The sequence below is a fragment of the Trachypithecus francoisi genome, unplaced genomic scaffold (assembly GCF_009764315.1).
Source record: "Trachypithecus francoisi isolate TF-2019V2 unplaced genomic scaffold, Tfra_2.0 Lachesis_group0, whole genome shotgun sequence".
Classification (NCBI taxonomy): domain Eukaryota; kingdom Metazoa; phylum Chordata; class Mammalia; order Primates; family Cercopithecidae; genus Trachypithecus; species Trachypithecus francoisi.
The window spans coordinates 67,394,254-67,419,380 of record NW_022681453.1 but is presented as its reverse complement, the minus strand read 5'-3'; the positions used below and the strand labels follow the sequence as shown (position 1 = coordinate 67,419,380).

Sequence of the window (25,127 nt, the reverse complement as noted above, 5' to 3'; positions counted from 1 at the left end):
ATAAGTAGGGGTTCCTCTAACATATTTCCCCCTTCTGTCACAAGTGAACTCTTAATCCTAAGGGACCCTGAAGGGTGGGGGTCAGTCTTCTGGAACTTCTTCCTGCTGAGAAAGGTCATTGATATTAACCCTGCCTAACTTTAAGGGACCTGTCATGCTGGGAGGGGTCTTAACAGAGGTACCTTGAAGCTGTTGCAGTTGACTGGAGGAGCAATAGGTCTGTAGGTTTGTAGATCACTCATAAGTTGATATCCTGAAACATAGAAACTTATAAAATAAGAATTATAGTTATAATTATAAATCATGATATATGAGTACCATACGTTGTGAATTAAGGATTAATAATAAGAATAGGACCATGCAAAACATACAAAATGTGCAGCAACAATAAAATCCACAATGTAAAGCTATGCCTATTCCAATTATTATAGCCAGGGTAACAAAAGGAACTTTTTCCACCATGATGGCCCTGACCCAAACCACGATGCTAGCCATTATCTAAAGACAGTGTGCAATTAGAGATGGCTTTAATTTGTTGATTTATATCTGGAGGGTCAAAGAAATATTGTCTGAGTTATTTGAGATATATATACAATATTTAGTTCTGATAATAGCACAGGTTGCTCCCTGTGCTGCAGTCAGAGTATCTAGTGACATTCTGTTTTGCATGACAGCCTTAACGCATATAGTACATTTCAGCATTTATAAAAGATATATCTCACAGGCTGTTACTTAAAGCCCATTGGGTATCATTGACAATGGCCTCAACATGCCAGATAGCATCTTCCAATCTAATAGATGGTAGGAAGAGTGAGGCCAAGTGGTTATACCCATGAAAAATGGATCTGGGCCGGGCGCGGTGGCTCAAGCCTGTAATCCCAGTACTTTGGGAGGCCGAGACGGGCGGATCACGAGGTCAGGAGATCGAGACCATCCTGGCTAACATGGTGAAACCCCGTCTCTACTAAAAAATACAAAAAACTAGCTGGGCGAGGTGGCGGGCGCCTGTAGTCCCAGCTACTCGGGGGGCTGAGGCAGGAGAATGGCGTGAACCCGGGAGGCGGAGCTTGCAGTGGCTGAGATCCGGCCACTGCACTCCAGCCCCGGCGACAGAGCGAGACTCTGTCTCAAAAAAAAAAAAAAAAAAAAAAAAATGGATCTGGCCCACATGCTGGTTATGTGGAGAAGGTTGGCTGGCTTTTTTTTTTTTTTTTTTTTGACACAGTCTCACTCTGTTGCCGAGGCAGGAGTGTGGTGGCATGATCTCAGCTCACTGCAACCTCCACTTCCTGGATTCAAGCAATTCTCCTGCCTCAGCCTCCCAAGTAGCTGGGATTACTGGTGTGGTGCACACCACCACACCCGGATAATTACAGACGTCTGAAATTCCTGACCTCAAGTGATTCATCCACCTCGGCCTCCCAAAGTGCTGAAAGTGCTCGGATTACAGGCATGAGCCACTAGGCAGGCCCAGCTGGCTTTTTAAAATAGTCTTTGTCCAGTAACCCGGGGTCAAGATAAGCTTCATGTACAATGTCCTAGCCACCCAGAAGGCAATCATGGCCAAAGATTGGTGCCACATATCCACTGAGTTCCTAAGGGATGCATATCAGTTGGGTTTTGGTCCTTGTGACCAGTCGGTAGCAGATAAGTCCATTTGTTCAGGACTATGGTATGTTGGCATTGTCTTGCAGGAATCCATCCCACGACACAAGTAGCATTTGTCAAAGCATCAAGGGAGTGGTTCCATTGTTCCTAACACAATGGGACTACCTGACTTAAGTGTCCTGCAGAGGTGGTTAGTCATATAAAACCATCCCAAATTTGAAGAAATCATTCTTCAAAACTGGAGTTTTTGAGCTTTTTAGTTCGGATGTTTATCTTTGGGTCTAGAAAGGAGGTGCCCAGTGCAAGAAACTTTTTTGTGGTCTCATTTACTGAGAATGGCTTCCTATGCCCAGAATTGCTAAAAGTGTTATTAACGGGCTATTGGGTTACATTGTTCCAAGTCAGGCCAGACGTTTGTGCTCCTATCCATTATTTAAGTCCCTCTAACTATGTCTGTGAGTTATCTAAGCATGTCCTGTGTGGGGGATGTCCACCAGGGCAAGCCTGAGGTGCTAGAGAAGGGCAATAGCTCACAAATCCAGCAAGAGAACATTGGCATAGTCCTGTGCCCATTGTAAGAAAAGATTTGAACCTCCAGCAATAGTGAAAGGAAGGATAGAAGCCCCAAAACAGATACGAATAAAAGAGAAGCTGTGTTCTATAGTTATATCCTGTAAGGGCATAGATATTGCTTACCCACAGCTGGGACAGACTCATACCAGTAAAAGTAAAAGATGACCACGAGGAGGATCAGGAAAACTAACCTTGCCCCCAAGCTTATCCAGAGCATCACATTGTAAGAAGAAGCTTCCAAGGATTTCTCCTGAAGAGAAAGTGTAGACCTTCTACTGGCTCACAAGAGTAGACTAGATTAGCAGACTGGGTGTCGGTAGCTTGTGGGGCTTCATAAGAAACAGGTTTAATTCAAGACAAATGTACCTAACTGTGAATCCCTTGCAGTTTAACTGCTATTGGAGTGCTCAGAGCACTTAATATGATCCTTTCCACATTGGGGAAAGATGGTCGCTAGAGACCCTTCCATTCAAGTCTTTAGTAAGGTTAAATACCCTAGTTGAACTGAAACAGAATTTTCCTCTCATGTGGGGAGGGAAAGCCTTTTATATCCATATTCACACAGTGCGTTTTGCATTTGTCCTAGATTGATGACTTTTTTTTAATTTTTTTTTTTTGAGACGGAGTCTCGCTCTGTCGCCAGGCTGGAGTGCAGTGGCCGGATCTCAGCTCACTGCAAGCTCCGCCTCCTGGGTTACGCCATTCTCCCGCCTCAGCCTCCCGAGTAGCTGGGACTACAGGCGCCCGCCACCTCGCCCGGCTAGTTTTTTGTATTTTTTAGTAGAGACGGGGTTTCATTGTGTTAACCAGGATGGTCTCGATATCCTGACCTCGTGATCTGCCTGTCTCGGCCTCCCAAAGTGCTGGGATTACAGGCTTGAGCCACCACGCCCGGCCTGATGACATATTTTTGTAATTAATGAATCATTTCATCTATTAGGAGATTTGCAGTTAGGAAAGGCCTTCCATATGTTAATTCAAAAGGACTTAATTATAAGTTTCCCTTTGGAGCAGCTCAAACCTGTAGTAAAGCTACAGGCAATAGAGATAGCCAGGTCTCTGATGTTTCCTGGCAAAATTTAGCTAAAGTCCTCTTTGGCTTATGATTAACCCTTTCCACCTTTCCAGAGGATTGGGGTCTCCATGCAGAATGAAGATGATATTGGATTCCCAATGCCAAGGATAGGTATTAGGTTATGCCTGCCATGAAAGAGGGGCCATAGCTACTTTGCAGTCTTTCAGATAACCCAAACTGAGGAATTATTTCTTTTAATAAATTTTTAGATAGGTGTGGTGTGGTGGCTCACGCCTGTAATCCTAGCACTTTGAAAGGCCTAGGCAGGCAGATCACCTGAGGTCAAAATTTGAGACTAGCCTGGTCAGTATGGTGAAGCCGTCTCTACTAAAAATACAAAAATTGGCTGGGCATAGTGGTGCATGCCTGTAGTCCCAGTTACTTGGAAGGCTGAGGCAGGAGAATCGCTTGAACTCAGGAGGTAGAGGTTGCAGTGAGCCGAGATCATGCCACTGCACTCCAGCTTGGGTGACAAGAGTGAAACTCCATCTCAAAAAAAAAAAAAAGAAAAAAAAAATTTAGAGACCTCTAAGGCTCTTTTTTTTTTTTTTTTTGAGATGAAGTCTCGCTCTGTCACCCAGGCTGGAGTGCAGTGGCACGATCTTGGCTCACTGCAAGCTCTACCTCCCAGATTCACGCCATTCTCCTGCCTCAGCCTCCCAAGTAGCTGGGACTACAGGTGCCTGCCACCATGCCCAGCTAATTTTTTGTATTTTTAGTAGAGACGGGGTTTCACTGTGTTAGCCAGGATGGTCTCGATCTCCTGACCTTGTGATCCAGCCATCTCAGCCTCCCAAAGTGCTGGGATTACAGGTATGAGCCACCACGCCCGGCCGAGACCTCTAAAGCTCTTTTGGATCAAGTGGGGTAAAGCCTTAACCCAACCAGTGAAGGTAATAATAAACACCAGTAAATAATTGAATCCCCTACAGAGAGGCATTTAAATAAAGTCTAGTTGCCAGACTTCACCCAGATAGGTTCCTCTGTGTTGGACAGGTTTAACTAGAGATGGGGGCAATGGCTGGTTGTTTGGATTATTTTGGGCACAGAGCTTTCAGGCTCAAGTCATCTGTTTTAGTGTCTTGAAAAGTTTTCCCATAAATAAATAAGGTATCAACTGAAATAAAGAATTCCTTCCCAAATGAGTGGAATTATGAAAATGCTTAACTATTTTCCACTGATTGACACTTGGCATTAGTAATTTATTACCGTTAGCCAGCCAGAGGGGGCCTGGGCCAAATCGTGATCCCTGGCTCATTTTTGTTCTTCTTTGGAGTACACTGGCTCAGCTATATCTGGGGCTGTGGGCACTAGGATGCCCATAAGTGTAACTGGCTCTTTTAGTGCAGTGGCCTTGGCCCCCACATCTGCAAGGGCATTTCCTTTAATAATATCATCAAAATGTGCTCTGCAATGAACTACAGCCATTTCCTTTGGCAGTAAAACAGCATCTAACAAGCTCAAAATATCTGAGTGATGTTTTCTGGGGGAGTCCTTAGTGGTCAGGTGTCCCCACTCTTTCCAAATGTTGGCATGACCATGAAGCATTAAAAAGGCATACTTGGAATCATCATAAATGTTAATTTTTACATCCTTTTCCAATTGCAGGGCCCTAGTAAGAGCAATTAGCTCAGCTTCCATCTGTAAACCATTCTGCCTCAGGATTGTTAAGGGGCTCATCCCTTAAGTTTGGCCTGCTAGAATAAATTTGCTCCATAACCTGTAGGCAGGAATGGTTTACAGTGTCTGTGGACTCTGGCAGACAAGCAGCTGGGTTTACTTGGCGAATTTCAAGAGTTATGTCTGGTGTGTCTAACAGTAAGGTCTGATGCTTTAATAAACATCCTCCCATCATCCACGGGTGCCCTTTAGCCTCTAGGACCCCCTGGACTTGGTGTGCGGTCAAAACCTCCAGGTGCTGTCCTAATGTTAGTGTATTAACTTCATCTACCAGAAAAGCAGTAGCTGCAACAGCCCAAAGGCATCTAGGCCATGCAGAAGCCACATGGTCTAGTTGCTTAGAAAAGTAGGCTACTGGCTGTGGAATATTCCCCAAGTTTTGGACAAGAACATCCAAGGCCATACCTTGCTTTTTGGCCACATAAAGGAAAAATGGCTTATCCAAGTTGGGGATTCCTAAGGCTGGAGCAGAGCCCAATTTCACTTTGACAGTATTGAAGTTTTGCCTGCAATTCTCATTCCAATCAAAGGATTTTAAATCTGTCCTTTATAGAACCTCACATAGAAGCTTGAAATGTTTGCCCAAATCCAGGCACTCATAAGTGGCAGAACCCAGTCATTCCTAAAAAGGCCCACATTGGTTTCTTGGTCCGGGGCTCTTGAATGAGCTTCCTTCCATTCTGAGGCTATTGCTTGGGTACCAGAGGTTAAGATATATCCCAAATTGATTCTGGAGGAGTGTTACAAATGAGAAAAAGAGAAACAAATAGTAAATAATAAAAAATATTTAAAAAGACATATCCAAAATATTTGACTTTCTGAGTAGAAATCTGAGCCTTGTGTGGTGACACCCTATATCCACTAGTTCCCAGGAAATTTAGCAATTTAACGGTAGTATTATCTGAGTTCTCTGTAGTTGAGCTAGCAGTGAGCAAATCCTCTACATACTAGATAACCGTGCCCTTTCGCAGTTGTAGATTCTTCAAGTCCTTAGCTACAGCATTTCCAGACAAGTGTGGGTTATCTTGCAGCCCTGGAGGGAGAACTGTCCAGGTTAGTTGTGAGGTTGAATGCGTATCTGAATCATTCCATTCAAGGGCAAACAGAGGTCGTGGATCTGGATGCATTAGGTGCAGAAAAATGCATCCTTATCTTCCTTTTTTCTCTCCTCAGGGGACAGGAACAAAAGTAACACTCGTTTGCTTTATGCGCTCCGAAGTTAACCATGGCTTGCAGCCGAATCAATAAATTCCTCCCCAGTAAGGGGTAGGACATGCAGGTAGTACTAAAAAGCCATGCAAGAAAACAAGAGTCCCTGAAGGACAGCTTAAAGAATAAGGAAAGTGGCATTTCTGGGCTTGCCCATCAATGCCTGTACAGCTATGAGAAGACAGGCTCCATTATTCTGGGTCAGAACAAAGTAAACTGCTCCCGTATTGAATAATAAATTAATAATCTTATCTGCCACTTCAAGAGTCACCTGAGGCTCCTCCAGAGCAATGGCTAATTGTCCAACAGGAACTGAGGTGTGAAGTCTGGAGCCGGTCACTCTTAAGTCTGCTGGGCCATTATGGGTTCAGAAGCCAACAACTCTCTTGGGAGCACAGGCCATTCCCTCTTCCAGTGACCAGCCTCCTTACAGAAAACACACTGGTTTACACCTAGGGCACAGTGGCCCAGGGCACAGTGGCTCAGAGGCCCAGAATGGGGCTTTCTGCCTGCTCACTTCCTCTGGCAGGGCTTGGGGGATAAGGGGCTGACTCTGAAGGGGTAGAGAGCTCAAAGCTGCAGCTAAAAGCTGGGCCTTTTGGGAGGTTTGCTTTACTTTCTCTGCTTCCTCTGCCCTATCTTGCCCATTGAAAACTGTAAAAGTCATGTCTAAAAGCTGATTTATGGAAGTCCGGGGGCCTAGGGTTGCTTTTGCAGCTTCCTGCAGATATCAGGAGCAGACTGGGTTACGAAATGAACTCTTAGCAATGCCTGTCCCTCCTTGGAGTCAGGGTCAGTGTTAATATATTTCCTCAAGGCCTCAATTAAGTGCCCTTGGAACAAGGTTGGTTTTTCATCCTTTCCCTGAGTAATTTCCCTGACTTTACCATAATTAACAGGCTTTATCACAAATCTCATTGCTTCAAGGAGGCAAATAATCATATAGTTTCTACTCTCTAGGTTCTTACTTCCTTTTTTTGTTGTTGTTTTTTTCCTCAAGATGGAGTCTTACTCTGGTGCCCAGGCTGGGGTGCAGTGGCAAGATCTTGGCTCACTGCAACCTCCGCCTCCCAGATTCGGGTGAGTTCTCCTGGCTCAGCTTCCCAAGTAGCTGGGACCACAGGCACATACCACCACATATGGCTAATTTTTGTGTTTTTAGTAGAGACAGGGTTTCAGCACACTGCCCAGGCTGGTATCAAACTCCTGACCTCAAGTGATCTGCCCACCTTGGCTGCTCAAACTTATTTCCTCTTAATAACTCCTATTTAGGTCCCAGTCAGGCACTGCTGTGCCTCCTACTGGATAGATGTCATGCCCCTGGTTGCAGGCTTCATCTTCATATGCTTTAACAGCTCCCATAATATGCTGCTTTTCTTCTTCTGTGAAGCAGGTAGACAGAAGTATATGCAAATCTTGCCAGGTTAATTCATATGTCAGTGTTAGTCTCTCAAATTCATCTATGAATTTTCCTAGACCCTCCAAAAACCAGCTGAATTTTTTCTGGCATAAGGCTGTCAGGCACAGAAAAGGGTACATATACACATAGAGTGCCCCTGTCACCATCTGCCAACTCCTGAAGAGAGCAAAGAGTCAACTTTGACGGCTGGTAAGAGGCCCCACTGAGAGTGGTGCTGCTGGGGCTAGGCTCTTTGGGTAATGAATGTAAGACAGGGCTTGAAGGCTAAGGAGGAGGTGATGGCAGGACATCAGACATCCCCAAATAACTGAGAGGGGTTAATAATACTTTGGACACTTCTGGGGAACTAGGAGTCTGACTTTGTTCCTCCGGAGCACTTGAACTTACAGTGGGGAGTCCAGGACCAGCTGGGGGAAGCCTGGGATTAGGAGGCACTTGCATAAGTGGTCATGAATTATGTCTAGTCCCTCATTTTTCTTTCCTTCTATCAAGCATATACAAGTGTATTTTATTTATTTTTTTTTTTTTTGAGGCGGAGTCTCGCTCTGTCGCCCGGACTGGAGTGCAGTGGCCGGATCTCAGCTCACTGCAAGCTTCGCCTCCGGGTTTACACCATTCTCCTGCCTCAGCCTCCCGAGTAGCTGGGACTACAGGCGCCCGCCACCTCGCCCGGCTAGTTTTTGTATTTTAGTAGAGACGGGGTTTCACTGTGTTAGCCAGGATGGTCTCGATCTCCTGACCTCGTGATCCGCCCGTCTCGGCCTCCCAAAGTGCTGGATTGCAGGCTTGAGCCACCGCGCCCGGCCTACAAGTGTATTTTAAATCCTTATCCTGGCTAACCATTAGGAAGGCCTGCACATAGAGTATTTCTCCACACTTAGTTTCCCTTCTATAAAACAAATCAAGCCGAAGTATAGTGTTTGGGGCTGCTGTAACACCTGAGGTCCACCTTTCTGGTCCTCTCAAAGGATATTGGGACCAGTGTTATATTAAAAAGAAAAATTATCTTAAGCCCATCCAATTTAAACCTTCCCTAATAGGTTAAAATGCACCCTAGCAGTGAGTTCTTCAGGATAGATGTGGTATGAGAACTGGTATACCAGAACTGAAGGTGCTGAATACCACTCCTTGTCGGCAAGATTGTACTGCCTCCAGCTGAGCTCCACTAAAAGGGACAAGAGAATTCTTAGTGCCAATTTGGCCAAGGGAGGAACTCCTGGAGCCAGTTGTGTCCCCTTGTTCATATCAGGTAATAAGAACAAGTAAGCAGACTCATGGTCACCTGAGGCAATGCCACGAGGAACCCAGCAAAAAAAAGATGTTGAACCAAACAAGGGAAGTGGGCAAGCTGTAACTTGGGATCCCCTGACAAAACTATTTCAGGGCAAAAATGACATTCTGGGTCTAGGAAACAGGGCCCAGCTGTCCGTGACCAGCCAATGAAAGATGATCTTCTGATTAACAGACAAGAGAAAATGTTAAGAAAAAGTCTCCTGTCCTCCCTTCTGGGGCTAATTGTTTGCACGGACAGACATAAAAGAGGCTTTTGCTTGAAGGGCATTTCTAATCTTGTCACATATGGCTGTTAAATATCACACTTTAACTTGTAACTGCAGTAATGGAGAAGTTTTTGCCCATCTCTTCCAATAATTAAGGTACAAAAAGATTAGATCCTGAGCGACTTCTCGTTTCCAGTGTCCCTGAGACAAGTGGTGAATTAAGTCAGAGGAGAGGCAAGGAAAGTAAAAGCTAAACTATTTGGTGGCTGGGTGTGGTAGCTCATGCCTGTAATTCCCAACACTTTGAGAGGCCGAGGTGGGTGGATCACTTGAGGTCAGGAGTTCAAGACCAGCCTGGCCAACATGGTAAAACCTTGTCTCTACTAAAAATACAAAAATTAGACCGGGCGTGGTGGCTCATGCCTGTAATCCCAGCACTTTGGGAGGCCGAGGTGGGTGGATCACAAGGTCAAGAGATCCAGACCATCCCGGCCAACATGGTGAAACCCTGTGTCTATTAAAAACACAAAAATTAGCTGGGTGTGGGGGCACGTGCCTGTAGTCCCAGCTACTCGGGAGGCTGAGGCAGGAGAATCGCTTGAACCCGGAAGGCAGAGGTTGCAATGAGCCGAGATTGTGCCACTGCATTCCAGCCCGGTGACAGAGCGAGACTCCGTCTCAATAAAAAGTTAAACAGGCTTGGTGGTGAGTGCCTGTATTCCTAGCTACTCAGGAGGCTGAGGCAGGAGAATTGCTTGAACCCGAGAGGCGGAGGTTGCAGTGAGCCGAAGATGGAGATCGCACCACTCCACTCCAGCCTGATAGACAGAGTGAGACTCTGTCTCAAAAAAAAAAAAAAAAGAAAAACGAAAAAAGAAAAAAGAATATGCTAAACTGTTTGGGCCATCCTTTCTGTGGCAGCCTCAGGGCTTCTGTGAAACAAAGGCAGAAAGCCAACAGGAGACAAGAAGCAGGACACTCAGGCCAGCAACAGAGAGCACAAGGCGGATTACTCCCAAGAAGATAGTGGCAAACATCTCATAGGGCCAAATCCATTTTCCCAAATAAACCCTGGGGCTTCTAACTCCTTGGGCCCTGGGCCTCAAATCCAAGTAGCAGTGGACAAGCATCCTTGTCCCCTGGAATGGTTTAATAACTCTAAAATGAGCCCCACTTACCCAAAGTCGGCCAATTGACGCTGCACAGACTGTTTTCCTTCTGAGTGGGAGCCTCTTCCTATTTTCAATCCCCACACAAGGACACCAGAAAGATGTTGTGGGAAAAGAGGGTCATGATCCAGACACCAAGAGTGGGTTCTTGGATTCTCACAGGAAAGGATTTGAGGCACATGAAAGAAGCACATTTGCCAGGCTCAGTGGCTTATGCCTGTAATCCCAGCACTTTGGGAAGCCGAGGCGGATGAATCTCAAGGTCAGGAGATCGAGACTATCCTGGCTAACACGATGAAACTCCCACAAAAAGTTTGCTGGGTGTAGTGGCACATGCCTGTAGTCCCAGCTACTCGAGAGGCTAAGGCAGGAAAATCACTTGCATCTGGGAGGCGGAGGTTGCAGTGAGCCGAGACCGTGCCACTGCCCTCCAGCCTGGGCAACAGAGAGAGCATCTCAAAAACAAAAAAAAAAGGTAGCACATTTGTTGGAAACTACTCAGTTGCAGACTAGGGCATCCGCAGCTGAAGGAGAAATGCTCCCTCTTTTGTTAGTGTCTCTACTTATAAGAAACCCGAGGCGAGCAGATTACTTGAGGTCAGGAGTTTGAAACCAGCCGGGCCAACATGGCAAAACCCCATCTCTTCTAAAATTATTAAATTAGCCAGGCATGGTGGTGTGAGCCTTTAATCCCAGCTACTGGGGAAGTTCAGGTGGGAGAATCATTTGAACCCGGGAGGCGGAGGTTGCAGTTAGTCGAGATAGTGACACTGCACTCCAGCCTGGTCAACAGAGCAACAGAGTGAGACTCTGTTGCAAAAAAAAAAGAAAAAGAAAAAAAGAAAGAAAGAAACTGTAAGGAAACTATAAGGAGCTAAATTAAAATGGAAACGCGCAGATGTGCTCACTAAAGGTAGTGGCTGTCAGTGTTAACAAGACCAAAGACCAAAGACCATCAATCTTTTAACCTCAGCTTGCTCATTAACATTATCTTTAAGTAAAGAGGGCTGCCTTCTCAGGACATCTGGACTCTTTGCAGGCTTGGTGGGAGAAGTTTTGTCTGGTCATAAATATTCTGTAATTTTAAACATCACACCTTGAGATGTGGCTATTTTTAGACCCTAAGTATTAACCTTACCAGTGTCTTATGAGTGCCTCACTATTCACTTTAAGATGGAGTCACTCTGGTCATGTCTTGTTAAACCAGAGGCCTGGTAAGCAGAACTTCCTCTAACATAATCACTTCTCGAAGGCCCCACCACCAGACACCCTCACATTGGGAATTAGATTTCCACATATGGATTTGGGGGGGACATAAACATTCAGACCACAGCACAGTCCAACCCTCTCAGCCACCCCGCTATGTTCCTCTCCTTCTCTGGCTTTAACACCTTTGTTTATCTTCTGCTGGCCCTGACCCCATTTGATGCTTCTGCTTGCTTCCCCCGGCCCCTGACCAGGGCTATTAGGAGTATAGAGCACTCTACTGTGATTCATCTTTCACACTCAGTAGCCCCAGTGGGTCCAGAACAAGGGTTCTCATTTATTAATGTGCATAAGAATCAGACGGGGAGTGTGTTAAGCATGTAAATTCCAGGAGTACATCCTTCCCTCAGGTCCAGTGGTACAGCCAGCATCTGTAGCAGTGGAACTTTTTGTGAAGATGGGAATGTTCTATTCTGTATTGTCCTAAAGATGAGCTACTAGCCACACATGGCAATAGAGCACTTGAAATGTGGCTAACGTGACTGAGAAACAGAATTATTCATTTTATTGCATTTTGATTAAGTTAAATAGCCACATGTGGCTGGTGACTATCATATTGAACAGTGCAGATCTATAGGGTTGGCAAGCATCACAGCTGACTCTAATGAACAATAGTGTTTAAGACTGTAACAAGCCGTCCAGGTGACTCTTATGCTCACTTACTGGCAACTAGTAGTAGGTAATCAACAAATGTTTGTTGAATAAATGAATGAGTGGAAGAACTAATAAAATAATGAACCAGACTATAATTTCCTTGAGATTTAAGGCTGTTTCTCCTGAAAAAGAAAATGTGGGGGACTGTTCTAGATTAAAGAGGCTAAAAAGACTTGACAATCAAATAGAATAAATTGACATTAAAAGGATCCTTGTTCAAAAATGAGCAGAAATCTTAAAGCCAGACATAGAAAGATACATATTGCATGTTCTCGTTCATATGTGGGAACTAAAAAAGTTGATCTCATGGAGGTAGAGAGTGAATGATAGTTACCAGAGCCTGGGAAGGGTGTAGGGGATAGTGGGAGAGGGAAGAAGAGAAGTTGGTGAATGGATATGAACAGACAGAGAAAACAAGTTTTAGTGTTTGGTAGCAGAGTAGGTGACTATAGCTAGCAACAGTGTATTGTATATTTCAAAATAGCTAGAAGAGAGTCCTGGAAATGTTCCCAACACATAGAAATGATAAATACTTGAGACGACGACCTAAATATCCTGACTGGATGATTACAGATTCTATGCATGTAAGAAAATATCACATGTACACCATAACCATGCACAAATATTAGGTATCAATTAAAAATATTTGGGCCGGGCACAGTGGCTCACACCTGTAATCCCAGCACTTTGGGAGGCTGAGGTGGGTGGATCACGAGGTCAAGAGATCGAGATCATCCTGACCAATATGGTGAAACCTCGTCTCTAGTAAAAATACAAAAAATTAGCTAGGCATGGTGGTGGGCGCCTGTAATCCCAGCTACTCAGGAGGCTGAGGCAGGAGAATTGCTTGAACCTGGGAGGTGGAGGTTGCAGTGAGCCGAGATTACACCACTGCACTCCAGCCGGGGCAACAGTGTGAGACTCTGTCTCAAAAAACAACAAAATTTTTAAAAATATATAGTCAGAAGAAATAAGTTCTAGTATTTGATAGTACAGTAGAAAAATTATAATTAACAATAATTTATTGTATATCTCAAAATAACTAAAAGAGGCTAGGCACGGTGGTTCATGCCTGTAATCCCAGCAGTTTTGGAGGTCGAGGCAGGCGGATCACTTGAGGTCAGGAGTTCATGACTAGACTGGCCAACATGGTGAAACCCCGTCTCTACTAAAAACACAAAAATTAGCTAGGCGTGGTAGCACATGATTGTAATCCCAGCTACTTGGGAAGCTGAGGCAGAAGAATCACTTGAACCCAGGAGGTGGAGGTTTCAGTGAGCTACGACGTGCCACTGCACTCCACACTAGGTAACAGAGCAAGGCTCTTTCAAAAAATAAAAAAAAAAGCTGAAAGAGAAGAATTATAATGTTCCCAACATAAAGAAAAGTGTTTGAGGTGATGGATATCCCAATTACCCTGATTCAATCTTTCCACATTGTATACAGGCATCAAAATATTGCATGTACCCCCAAAACATGTACAACTAATATATATCAATAAAAATGTTTAATAAAAATATTAAACATTTAAAAATAACTATAATAGACATTTTGGAGACAACTGGAGAAATGTGACTATAGGTATTTTACATGATGTTAGAAAAGTATTTTTAGTTTTCTTAGGTGAGATAATGTTACTATAAGTCTTTATTCTTAGGAAGTACAAGCTGACGTACTTAGGGATAAAGCATCTTATATTAGCAACTTATTTTCTTTCTTTCTTCCTTTTTTTTTTGAGATGGAGTTTCGCTCTGTTGCCCAGGCTGGAGTGCAATGGCACGATCTCGATTCACTGCAACCTCTGCCTCCCGGGTTCAAGCAATTTTCCTGCCTCATCCTCCCTAGTAGCTGGGATTACAGGCACATGCCACTGTGCCTGGTTAATTTTTTTTTTTGTAGTTTTAGTAGAGACCGGGTTTCACCATGTTGATCGGGCTGGTCTTGAACTCCTGATGTCATGGAGAAAGTTATAGGAAGCAGAAGTTACACATCCCATGGTTGGTAATACGCCCTATCAGAGGGCAGTGGGGGTCGGAGAAAAAAGCATGGGCCAGCATGGCCTGGACTACAAAGCTGATTCCATCATTTAGCAGCTGTGTGACCTTGGACAAGTTACTTACCTTCAAGCTTCTGTTTCCTTGACTCAAAAATGGGGATAAAGACACCTCCAGGATGGTTGAAGGAATTAAATGAGACAGTGTGTGAAGTCTCTTTAGCCCCTGTTAGTATAGGTAACCTAACTGCTTTTCTTACTAATCATTTATATTCATATTTTCCCCTAGAGCTAAGAAGCAAGAAGAAATTGGGGCACCATGGTAAGCACCAGGAGCTTATTGAAGCTTCACCATTGAGAGGTCCAGGTGTTCCTTCATTTATCCTGTAGCCTAAGCAGCTAGCAGACTTGCTCTTATGGGTTGATGATGTTTATCAACTTTTTTCCAAACCAGAGATCCTGGACAGAACTTGGAAGAAACTGATGCAGAGTAAGGGGAAAACAGTTGAGAAGGATTTTCGAGCAAAGAGTTTTAGTGAAAATTTAAATAAAATAGTCAAAAAGCCAGCAATAATCTAAATGGCTAGCAATTCCTTCATTCAGCAAGCACTGAATACCCACAAAGGTCCAGGTCCCATGCTAGATGCTAGGGACATAAATGCGAGCAAAACCAGAGCTGGCTGCTGTCCTCCCAGCCCGCCCTCTGGTGGTAGTTGATTAAATGATAGCACACCCATATTCCGGTATGTTACACTGCCATTATGAAGAAAGTTTGTAGAGAATAATAAAACAATCTAGTTTCGTGTTCTAATAGCAAGGTAAAAAGCAGGATGAAAAGTTGTATCCGTAGTATTATCTGTATGATATAAATAACCTGTAATCCACAACTCAAAAATAACAATTGTTAACAGTGTAGTCCATTATATTCATTTCTTCTTTTCCTATTCTAAACACATCTACCACATATATACAATAAACTGTTGCAAAACTCTAAAAAGTACTTATAGTTGTTATTTCTGGATTGTGGGATTGTGATTTTCCATATATTTCAAGGTTTCTACAAAAAGCAGGCATAAACAGGAGATATGTCAATTAAAACACAGTCACAGACATGCACAGAGCATCTCCTCAGTATTCATTTGTTTTCTTTCCCCTGTCCTTGGTGTGTCCAGGGGAAAGCCCGCAGGCCTCCGCCAGGGCACCACAGGCATTGTGAGGGATGCTTCAACCGCCACTGCCACATTCCTGCAGAACCCAACATCTCCTGCCTGGTAATAAGCTGCCACCTGCTCTGTGGTGCCACCTTCCACATGTGCAAAGAGGCAGAGCACCAGCTCCTCTGCCCTTTAGAGCAGGTTCCATGCCTCAACTCCGAATATGGCTGCCCTCTGTCCATGTCCCGCCACAAACTGGCCAAGCACCTGCAGGTGTGCCCTGCCAGCGTGGTCTGCTGCTCCATGGAGTGGAACCGCTGGCCAAATGTGGACTCTGAAACCACCCTTCATGAGAACATCATGAAAGAGACCCCCAGTGAGGAGTGTTTGGACACAGCCCTGGCCCTGCAGGACCAGAAGGTCCTCTTCAGATCCTTGAAAATGGTGGAACTTTTCCCAGAAACTAGAGAGGCTACTGAGGAGGAACCAACTATGAATGGTGAAACCAGTGTGGAGGAAATGGGAGGAGCAGTGGGTGGAGTGGATATCAGTTTGGTACCACATGGTTTGTCAGCAACTAATGGGGAGATGGCAGAGCTAAGTCAAGAAGAACGGGAGGTGCTAGCCAAAACCAAAGAAGGGATGGACCTGGCTAAGTTTGGCCAGTGGGAAAATATTTTCAGCAAAGAGCACGCAGCCTCTGCTTTAACAAATTCATCAGCGAGCTGTGAGAGCAAGAACAAGAATGGCCCAGAAAAGAAACAGATTTCCAGTGGCAATAACATGGTAGAAGGAGAGGGCGCTCCCAAAAAGCAAGAACCACAGGAAAATCAGAAGCAGCAGGACGTTCATACAGCTATGGAAACCACAGGGCTTGCCCCTTGGCAGGATGGTGTTCTGGAAAGACTGAAAACAGCTGTGGATGCAAAGGACTATAACATGTATCTAGTGCACAATGGGCGGATGCTGATCCACTTTGGTCAGATGCCTGCTTGTACACCCAAGGAGAGAGACTTTGTTTATGGCAAGCTTGAGGCTCAGGAAGTTAAGACTGTTTACACCTTCAAAGTTCCTGTGAGCTACTGTGGAAAGCGAGCTCGACTTGGAGATGCCATGTTGAGTTGTAAGCCAAGTGAACACAAGGCAGTGGATACTTCAGATCTGGGGATCACTGTGGAGGACCTGCCCAAATCAGATCTCATCAAGACCACCCTCCAGTGTGCTTTGGAAAGAGAACTCAAAGGCCATGTCATCTCTGAATCCAGAAGCATTGATGGACTGTTCATGGATTTTGCCACACAAACATACAACTTTGAGCCAGAACAGTTTTCCTCTGGGACAGTGCTGGCTGACCTAACCGCTGCCACCCCAGGGGGACTCCACGTGGAGCTGCACAGTGAGTGTGTGACCAGGAGACACAACAAAAGCAGTTCTGCCTTCACTTTCACTTGCAACAAATTCTTCAGGAGGGATGAATTCCCCCTACACTTCAAGAATGTCCACACAGACATTCAGTCATGTCTCAACGGCTGGTTCCAGCATCGATGCCCCCTCGCCTACTTGGGATGTACATTTGTTCAAAACCATTTCCGTCCCCCGGGGCAAAAGGCAAAAGTAATCTACAGCCAGGAGCTCAAGACCTTTGCCATTAAGCCGGAGGTTGCTCCAGAGCTGAGCGAGGGAAGGAAGAACAACCATCTTTTGGGTCATGGAGGAAAAAGCCAGAATTCTTTAACCAGCCTGCCCCTGGAGATTTTGCAGTACATTGCTGGGTTCCTGGACAGTGTCAGCCTGGCCCAGCTCTCCCAGGTGTCTGTGCTGATGAGGAATATCTGTGCCACTTTGTTACAAGAGAGAGGGATGGTCCTTTTGCAATGGAAGAAGAAGAGGTATTCCCATGGAGGCACCTCCTGGAGAGTCCACAGAGAGGTAAGTCAACACTCATTTATTGATTGGTTGATTGACTGACTCATTCAGCAATTTTTTGTCTCATTTTTTACAAACAGGTTCTCTCTCTCTTGCCCAGGCAAAAGTGCAGTGGTGCAATCATAGCTTACCATAGCTTCGAACTTCTGGGCTCAAGTGATCCTCTTGCCTTAGTCTTCCAAGTAGCTGGGACTACAGGTCACCACATCTGACTAATTTTTAAATTGAGATGGGATCTCACTGTGTTGTGTAGGCTGGTTTTGAACTCCTGGTCTCAAGTAATCCTCCCATTTCGGCCTCCAAAAGTGCTGAAATTACAGGTGTGAGCCACTGCACCTGGCCTTAACAATTTTTTTTTTTTTTTGGAGATGGAGTCTTGCTCTGTCACCCAGGCTGGAGTGCAGTGGCACAATCTCGGCTCACTGCAATCTCTGCCTCCCAGGTTCATGCCATTCTCCTGCCTTAGCCTCCTGAGTAGCTGGGACTATAAGCACCCACCACCACGCCCGGCTAATTTTTTGTATTTTTAGTAGAGATGTGGTTTCACTGTGTTAGCCAGGATGGTCTAGAACTCCTGACCTTGTGATCTGCCCACCTTGGCCTCCCAAAGTGTTGGGATTATAGGCGTGAGCCACCATGCCTGGCCCAACAAATATTTTTAAAGGGCCTTTTTTTTTTTTTTTTTGAGACAGAGTTTCGCTCTTGTTGCCCAGGCTGGAGTGCAATGGCGTGATCTTGGCTCACCGCAACCTCCACATCCCACGTTCAAGCGATTCTTCTAGCTGGGATTACAGGCATGCACTACCTACCACACCCTGCTAATTTTATATTTTTAGTAAAGACGGGGTTTCTCCATGTTGGTCAGGCTGGTCTCAAACTCCCAACCTCAAGTGATCCACCCGCCTCAGCTTCCCAAAGTGCTGGGATTACAGGCATGAGCCACTGCACCCGGACTTTTTTTTTTTTTTTTTTTTTTCCTGAGATGGCGTTTCGCTCTTGTTGCCCAGGCTGGAGTGCAATGGCACAATCTCGGCTCACTGCAACCTCCGCCACCTGGGTTCAAGCAATTCTCCTGCCTCAGTCTCCCGAGTAGTTGGGATTACAGGCATGCACCACCACACCCGGCTAATTTTGTATTTTTCCCCTCAGCCTCCTAAAGTGCTGGGATTATAGGTGTGAGCCACTGCGCCTGGCCTTAAACAGCTTTTTATGTGCCAAGCAGGGTACTAGGCACAGGAACAGTTGCTGAGAATAAGACTGACTCAAGGCGGTCAGTTTAGTAGAAAAGACAGACCTATAAACACATAAATAGCAATCCAGAGGGTAGTGCCTGTTCATCTGTGTATGTGTGCTGAATATCTTCTGTTTGCTCACAAGACCCATTCTCCATCCTTCTCCACCCTGTCTGTCTCCCAGGAGGCTGACCTGGACAGATTGCCTCAGCTGGCTCCCTTGCCCTCCAGCTTCCAGTGGGGATAACCTAAATGGAGCATGTCAGCAGGAGATGGGAGGGAGGGAAGAATGAGGTTGAAGTATCTATTCTCCTGGTTTCCCCCCTGCATGGTTCCTCCCCTTTGTGACACTTTGAGCAGGTGCTGTCCCTCCACTGAAGGTGGCTTTATCAGGTGGCTCTCTACACAAAATTACTCACTCCGGGATCCAGCGACCTTCCTTCTTCTTTTTCAGGCCCAGGGCATAACTCTCTAGGTAGCTACTCACTCTGGGTACTGCACTGTATCTCGTGGCTTTCCTATACCCTGCTCTTGTGTCTGTAAATCATTCCTTTAAAAAAAAAATTCTCTTCAAATTACCCAGTCTGAGTGCTGCCTGTTCCCTGCTCTAGACTCTGATTGATACAGGAGGCCAACAAATCTCCTCAGTCCCATGTCAACTCATTTTTTAAAACAGTTTTTGCCTTTGATAAAGGCATTTTGAAATTCTAAATGAATTTGGCCCACTGATTTCCCCTGGTTCAAATGCTAATTTAATTGTTCAAAAAACACTCTGCTGTATAGATCAAAGAATGCTTCCCTTCAGAAATACCTTGTTCCTTTTCCCCAATAGGTCATGTTTGTTTAAGTGTATTATAACTTCTACTAGCTTGTACCATACTGAAGCGAGGCTCCTAATTCATCATATCCCAGTGCCTATAGCATCCTTTCTCATGGTAAACATGTTGGTAATATGAACCATGAATTTATGATGCCCATTTAGGTCAATAATTCCATAATCTCACTGTTGAATTTCTTCCTAATATGTGGTATTTGCAAATTGGCATTGGGGAGTTAGAGTTGTTTGCATCTATTTTTACTGATTATGTCTAAAACATTTTGTATGTTTTCCATTATTTATTCCTGAGCAGTCTTCCTCAAAAAGTAATTACAAGACTCTCATATACGTGCCTGAATTCAAGTGTTAAATAAACACTGACTGCCAATCTAGCACGTATTAGGAAGAAACATGCATGAAGACTAACACACTGCCTTCAGAAATAGTATTGTCTAAAAACGCCTAACATCAGATGTAAATAATTTAATTTAGATACTAGAAATCCCATTATTTTTTGGCTCAAGTTTGTCCCCAGTTCAATGATGGCTGACCACTCTCAGATATTATTTGGGACGAGCTAATTTCCTTGCAGTAAGAAATAAAGAAAATTTAGTTGGGGCTAAAGGATACTCACATTAGAATGGATTTTTAAAGTAAAAAGGGAAATAGTTCTAAGATCTCAAAGAAACCACTTTTCCTACATAGCAACAAGGACAAGAAACTGTAGGTGCAGTAGTCAGGTTGAAAGAGTACTGGGCTATGCCTACTCACATAACCAGACTTGAAAACGGTGACTTTGCCATTACATCCCAGGTGGAAAGACCAGAGGATATTTCAGAACTCATAGAATTTTCCTACGGGGTTCCCATTCTAGTGAGACTCTTATAGTTAGAATACTTTAATTTCGAGCAATAGAAAATCAACCTAAAGTGGCATAAACAAAAAAGGGAGTTTATTGGCTTATGTAACTAAAAAGTCTAAAGATAATGGCTTCAGGTAAGGCTTGATCTAACAGCTCAAAAAATGTCCCCAAATGACATCTCTTCTTTCTGTTTTTTACCTCTACTTCCTCAATAATGGCTACATTGTAAGATAGTTCTCACTTGGTGGTCCCTGGTGATTGCTGGCAGCTCCTAGGACTTCAGCTTCGCAGTTCAAGTACAGAAAGAAAAAGAGAATCTGCTTTTTGGTATCTCCAACAAAAGTTCTGGAATAAGAATTGCACTGGTACTAATTGTCCTGATTTGAACTGTGCATCTACTCTAAAATTAATCACTTGCTGGTGGAGGAGCAAGGGAGACTGTGTGTCAATATGCTGATTGGTGTTAGTGATTCTCACAACTACAGGGCTGGTTGGGAAGATTATTGGTTGGCAGGGGGAACTAGGAGTTGGATGCTGGAGAAGGGGCTACCAAATGTCTTCAGGAGCCACTAAACACTCTGGAGTCTAAGAATATGAAGAATAGAAGGATATTTTCTTATAGTGCCCAAATAAAGCCAGCCAGAGGGTAACACCCCTATATATTCACCTTTGAACTTCTATCTTTCTCAACAGATCTGGCAGTTCAGCAGCCTCTTCTCCAAAATCAAGAGCTGGGAGTTTAATGAAGTCACCTCCATGTCCGAGCACCTGAAGTCCTGTCCTTTCAACATCGTAGAGCACAAAACTGACCCGATTCTTTTGACCAGCATGTGTCAGCCCCGTGAGCAGGCCCGAGAGAGCTTAGTCTCCACCTTTAGAGCCAGACCACGAGGAAGATACGTCTCCTAAAAATTCAGATGCCACCCGATGCACCCTTCTTGGATTTCTTCTCAGAGTTCCTGAAGTAGGACAGAGTGTGGTTTTGTAGACTCCCTTCTGTAAACTGCCTATTTGCTTATCAGGGTGTATTGGAACATGCAATGTCCTTCAAAACCTCAACACAAGGCCTAAGAATTTCCTAAGCCATGTCTTGTACCATAGTGACATATTAATGACTTATTTCCTTTTTTCTTTTCTTTTCTTTTTTCTTTCTTTCTAAAATAGATTGGTCTGAGAAGAAAATAAGTAATTTGAGGCCATTTGGAAGATGGACCCAATTTCTTAAGCGATGAGAGAGCATGAAATTCCATAATCAGTACAAGCCTGTGCTTTTACATGGACTTTTCAGTTTACAAAGCACTTTCAAATTTATGGGACAGGAAACGCAGAATGGGACTAAGGTGCAAAGAGTTACTCCCCAGGGAATGCAGGGTGAAGGGAACAAAGCTGGAGGCTCTGGAGCTGGGTCTGTTTTGATGGTCAAGTCCAGGGCTCGTTTCGGCCATTCTACTGCCTCTAGGCCAGGGTAGTTCTAACACAGCCTGACATAGGAGAGCCCCTGACTGAGCATGGCAGCCTTGAAGACACCACAGGCCAAAACATGCGGTCACAGAGTCTGTTGTTAGAATCTTGGCAACATACAGTAGGAAAGCCTTGAGAAATGGGGAGTCCAAAGGAAACACCATATTTATGGAGAATATTAGGACAAAAAGCCACAAGCCTACTTTGTAACATTTTAATAATGACTTAAGGGTCAAGATGTTTTTTCTTCAGAAAATTATGTTCTGAGTTAGGCAGAACATAGGCATGGCCCTGGGCCACCCTGTGCTATTGAAATGACCTCAATACACTAATGCCAACCTCAGCGTCATGCCAGAATGCACAGGGTAGCCCAGGGAGACCACACCTTTGGCAAAGTCCAGACAAGGCCCACTGCAGTTCCTATGGCGCCAGTCACCAGCTCCTAGACACCACTTGGGTACCCCATTGGGGTCTTAGAGAGGAAGACATGTGAACCTAATGCTCCCTGAAATTGCTCCTCCCCATCCATATTGCTGGTCATGCATTCAGTCTGACAAAAATGGATGATACTGCTGTTTTTGGTAACAAACAGTAAATATTCATAAGAACAAAAGTAAAAGAAAAAAAGACACAGTAGAAACTAACACTCCCTAAAGCAGGGCTTCTTAAGAGACTTGGAATATTGACATTTTTAAATGGATAATTTTTTTTTTGGTGGGGAGGGGATGGCGTTTCACTCTTGTTGCCCAGGCTAGAGCGCAATGACAACGATCTCGGCTCACCGCAACTTCCGCCTCCTGGGTTCAAGCGATTCTCCTGCCTCAGCCTCCTGAGTAGCTGGGATTACACGCCTGGCTGATTTTGTATTTTTAGTAGAAACGGGGTTTCTCCATGTTGGTCAGGCTGATCTTGAACTCCCCACCTCAGGTGACCCACCCGCCTTGGCCTCCCAAAGTGCTGGGATTATAGGTGTAAGCCACTGTGCCTGGTCTGAACTGGATAATTATTTGTTGCAAGGGACTGTTCTGTGTGCTACAAGATACTTGGTAGCATCCTTGGCCTATCCATTAAATGCCAGTAGCACCCCCACAGTGGCAACAACCAAAAATGTCACCAGACATTGCTAAAGGTCGGGGAGCAAAATGGCTCCCAGTTGAAAATCCCTAAAGGATGTCATACTAGTGACAATAAGTTAGGATATGCTTATTTTTTGGTGCAGCAAAATCTTATCTCACATAGTCATCCACAATAGTTATGATTTAATACAGCTCTTTATTTATGAAATAGGTTTTAGGCACGTGGTGATTTTAAGTTGGGAACCAGATGGAAATGATTTGTTTGGTATGGCTTCATGTCCTTCAGCCACATGCAGGAATGTATCCTTTCAGCTCTCTTTGGTTATACCGGAAGCCAGGAGTGTTGAGTTATTAGCCTTGTGTTTATATTCCTCTCACTGTAATTGGTGTCATTTCCCAGCAGTCCTAGCAGTCCTCAAGCAAGTGGGAAATAGGAAAAGAAAAGGACAGGGATTGTACAGAAGCAGATGATAAAAAATTAGCCAACAAAAGAAAGAGTCTAGTCAGTCTGGGTGCTTGTTATTGCCTGGGTTCTGTCTAAACATGGTTCAGAGCTGGTGTAGATGAAGTAGGTGAAACCTCTGAAAAGAGTGGAGAAGGCAGTAGAGCAAGTCCCAGACCAGAAATATGCTCATCTTTTCATTGTCATGTGCCACTTGGTACTATTTGGTAATGTCACTCTATTCCTGATTCCATCCTTTGGTTTATATTTCATATTTGTATATAAGGCACCATTTTATAAAAATATGACTAGGGTGTGACCTAAGGTTTTATTCTGTGAAGATGAGTAACTGGAAAGAAGCTAACACTGCAGTGGGAAGAAAGGAAGAGAGTTGTCCAGGTGGTAGTTCCACATATTTTGGATCTAGTCCTTCCTACATGGAGGAAAAAAGCTCCTAAAGTCCACTCTGGGTTTGTGATTTTAATAGAAATAGAAAGGGAAACTACAGACCTATGGAGATGAAATTCAGGGGCTATGGATGGATGGAGGAGAAAGCTGCTACTTAGAGAAAGGAAGAGGGCAGTGGGCTTTCCCTTCCCAAACTGGGCGGGTGGGGGCAGCCTCAGGAGAGTGGGCAGCACTGCCCACAACTGCTTTGTGGGTTGTACACTTCAAATCGCACTCTTCCCCTCCAGTTGCTGCCTTCAGAGCTGTGTTGAAGCACGAGCTTCAATAAGACAAGCACACTTCATAGTGAGAGGGCAGTGGCACCAAAGCCTTTCAGAGCGACTATGGATTAGACAGAAATGATTTGTGAGAGGAAGCTGGAGTGAATGGCAAGAACGCAAGTGTTATCTGACAGAGGCAAGACAGCTAGAGGTGGCTTCAGATTTAGAAACAGCTGAGGGGAGCAAAGAGGGACTGTGTACACAAGGAGGGGACATATCTATGGGCAGAGCCCTTGGTGAGTATCATCACCAAGAAAGGCAAGTCCAGAGTAGAGATCAGCTGAACATGGAGGCTGAGGTCTGTAGAACTGGGCCAGAGAGGACCTTGCTGCCTTAGTAGCATAAGGGTCTGGAAAAGAAGTTTCTGTCTCACAACAAAGGAAAAAGTGAAAAGCAAGGTGGAACTTGAAGATGTGTCAGGAAAATCACTATAAAAGTCTGATTTATGTGTGATATCAAATCAAACTGAAGTGAAGAATGAGACTGAGTATATCTGTGGTGACTGACCTCTGTATACTAGAAATCTCAATGTCTCTAGAAGAGGAAATAAAAGCTGCTTTGCACTCTGAAAGGCTAATTGGGTGAATCCTATGAGTTAAGTCTAGAGACAGATGTGTGTTTCACAGCATAGAAGTTGTCGCTGAAACCAAGTGTGTATCATGAAGAAAGACCAGAGCACAAGCCAAGCTTGTCCAACCTGCCTTATTGTGTTGTAGTTCTGCTTTGTTTTGTTTTAGGTTTTTAGCAGCCTGAAGCCATGGTTTTTAGTTTCTGTCTCTAGTGATAAGTGGAAAAGAGGAATGAGAAAGGGGCTTTACTGGCCCAACCAGAAACAGAAACTATGAACCCACGACTGAATTCTCTCCCTTGGACACCCTGCTGGGCAGCTCACCAACTCTATGAAGCCCTGGAGCAACTAACTATGGGTCTTAGCAACTCATTCTAGCTCCTCCTTGATTCCAATGCCTTCTCCATCTTTTCTTTCTTTTTCCTTTCTTTTTTTTTTTTTTTTTGAGACAGGGTCTCACTCTGTCACCCAAGCTGGAGTGCAGTGGTGCGATCACAGCTCACTGAAGCTTTGACTTTGACTTCCCAGGCTCACGTGATTCTCCCACCTCAGACTACTGAATACTAGGACTATAGGCCCACACCACCATGCCCAGCTATTGCTCAGGCTGATCTGTTTTGGACTGGGTTTAAAATGCAGCCTAAGGAAGCCAGGTGCAGTGGCTTATGCCTGTAATCCCAGCACTTTCGAGGCTAAGTGGGGGCAATCACCTGAG

General features: G+C 44.6%; 1 protein-coding gene across 9 annotated transcripts in view; it reads left to right on the top strand.

Moving 5' to 3' along the window:
- FBXO40 (F-box protein 40) overlaps positions 1–22,208 on the top strand; it is a 34,321-nt gene extending 12,113 nt beyond the window's left edge. For 5 of the 9 annotated variants that reach the window (XM_033211074.1, XM_033211073.1, XM_033211075.1 and 2 more), the window contains 3 exons: positions 14,436–14,468; positions 15,319–17,229; positions 20,831–21,232. In XM_033211074.1, coding sequence (XP_033066965.1) covers positions 14,466–14,468; positions 15,319–17,229; positions 20,831–21,046 — 2,130 coding nt within the window. In that variant the 5' untranslated portion in view covers positions 14,436–14,465 and the 3' untranslated portion in view covers positions 21,047–21,232. The other 4 variants (XM_033211079.1, XM_033211080.1, XM_033211077.1 and 1 more) reach the window with 3 other exon arrangements.
- Positions 22,209–25,127: the final 2,919 nt, after the last annotated feature.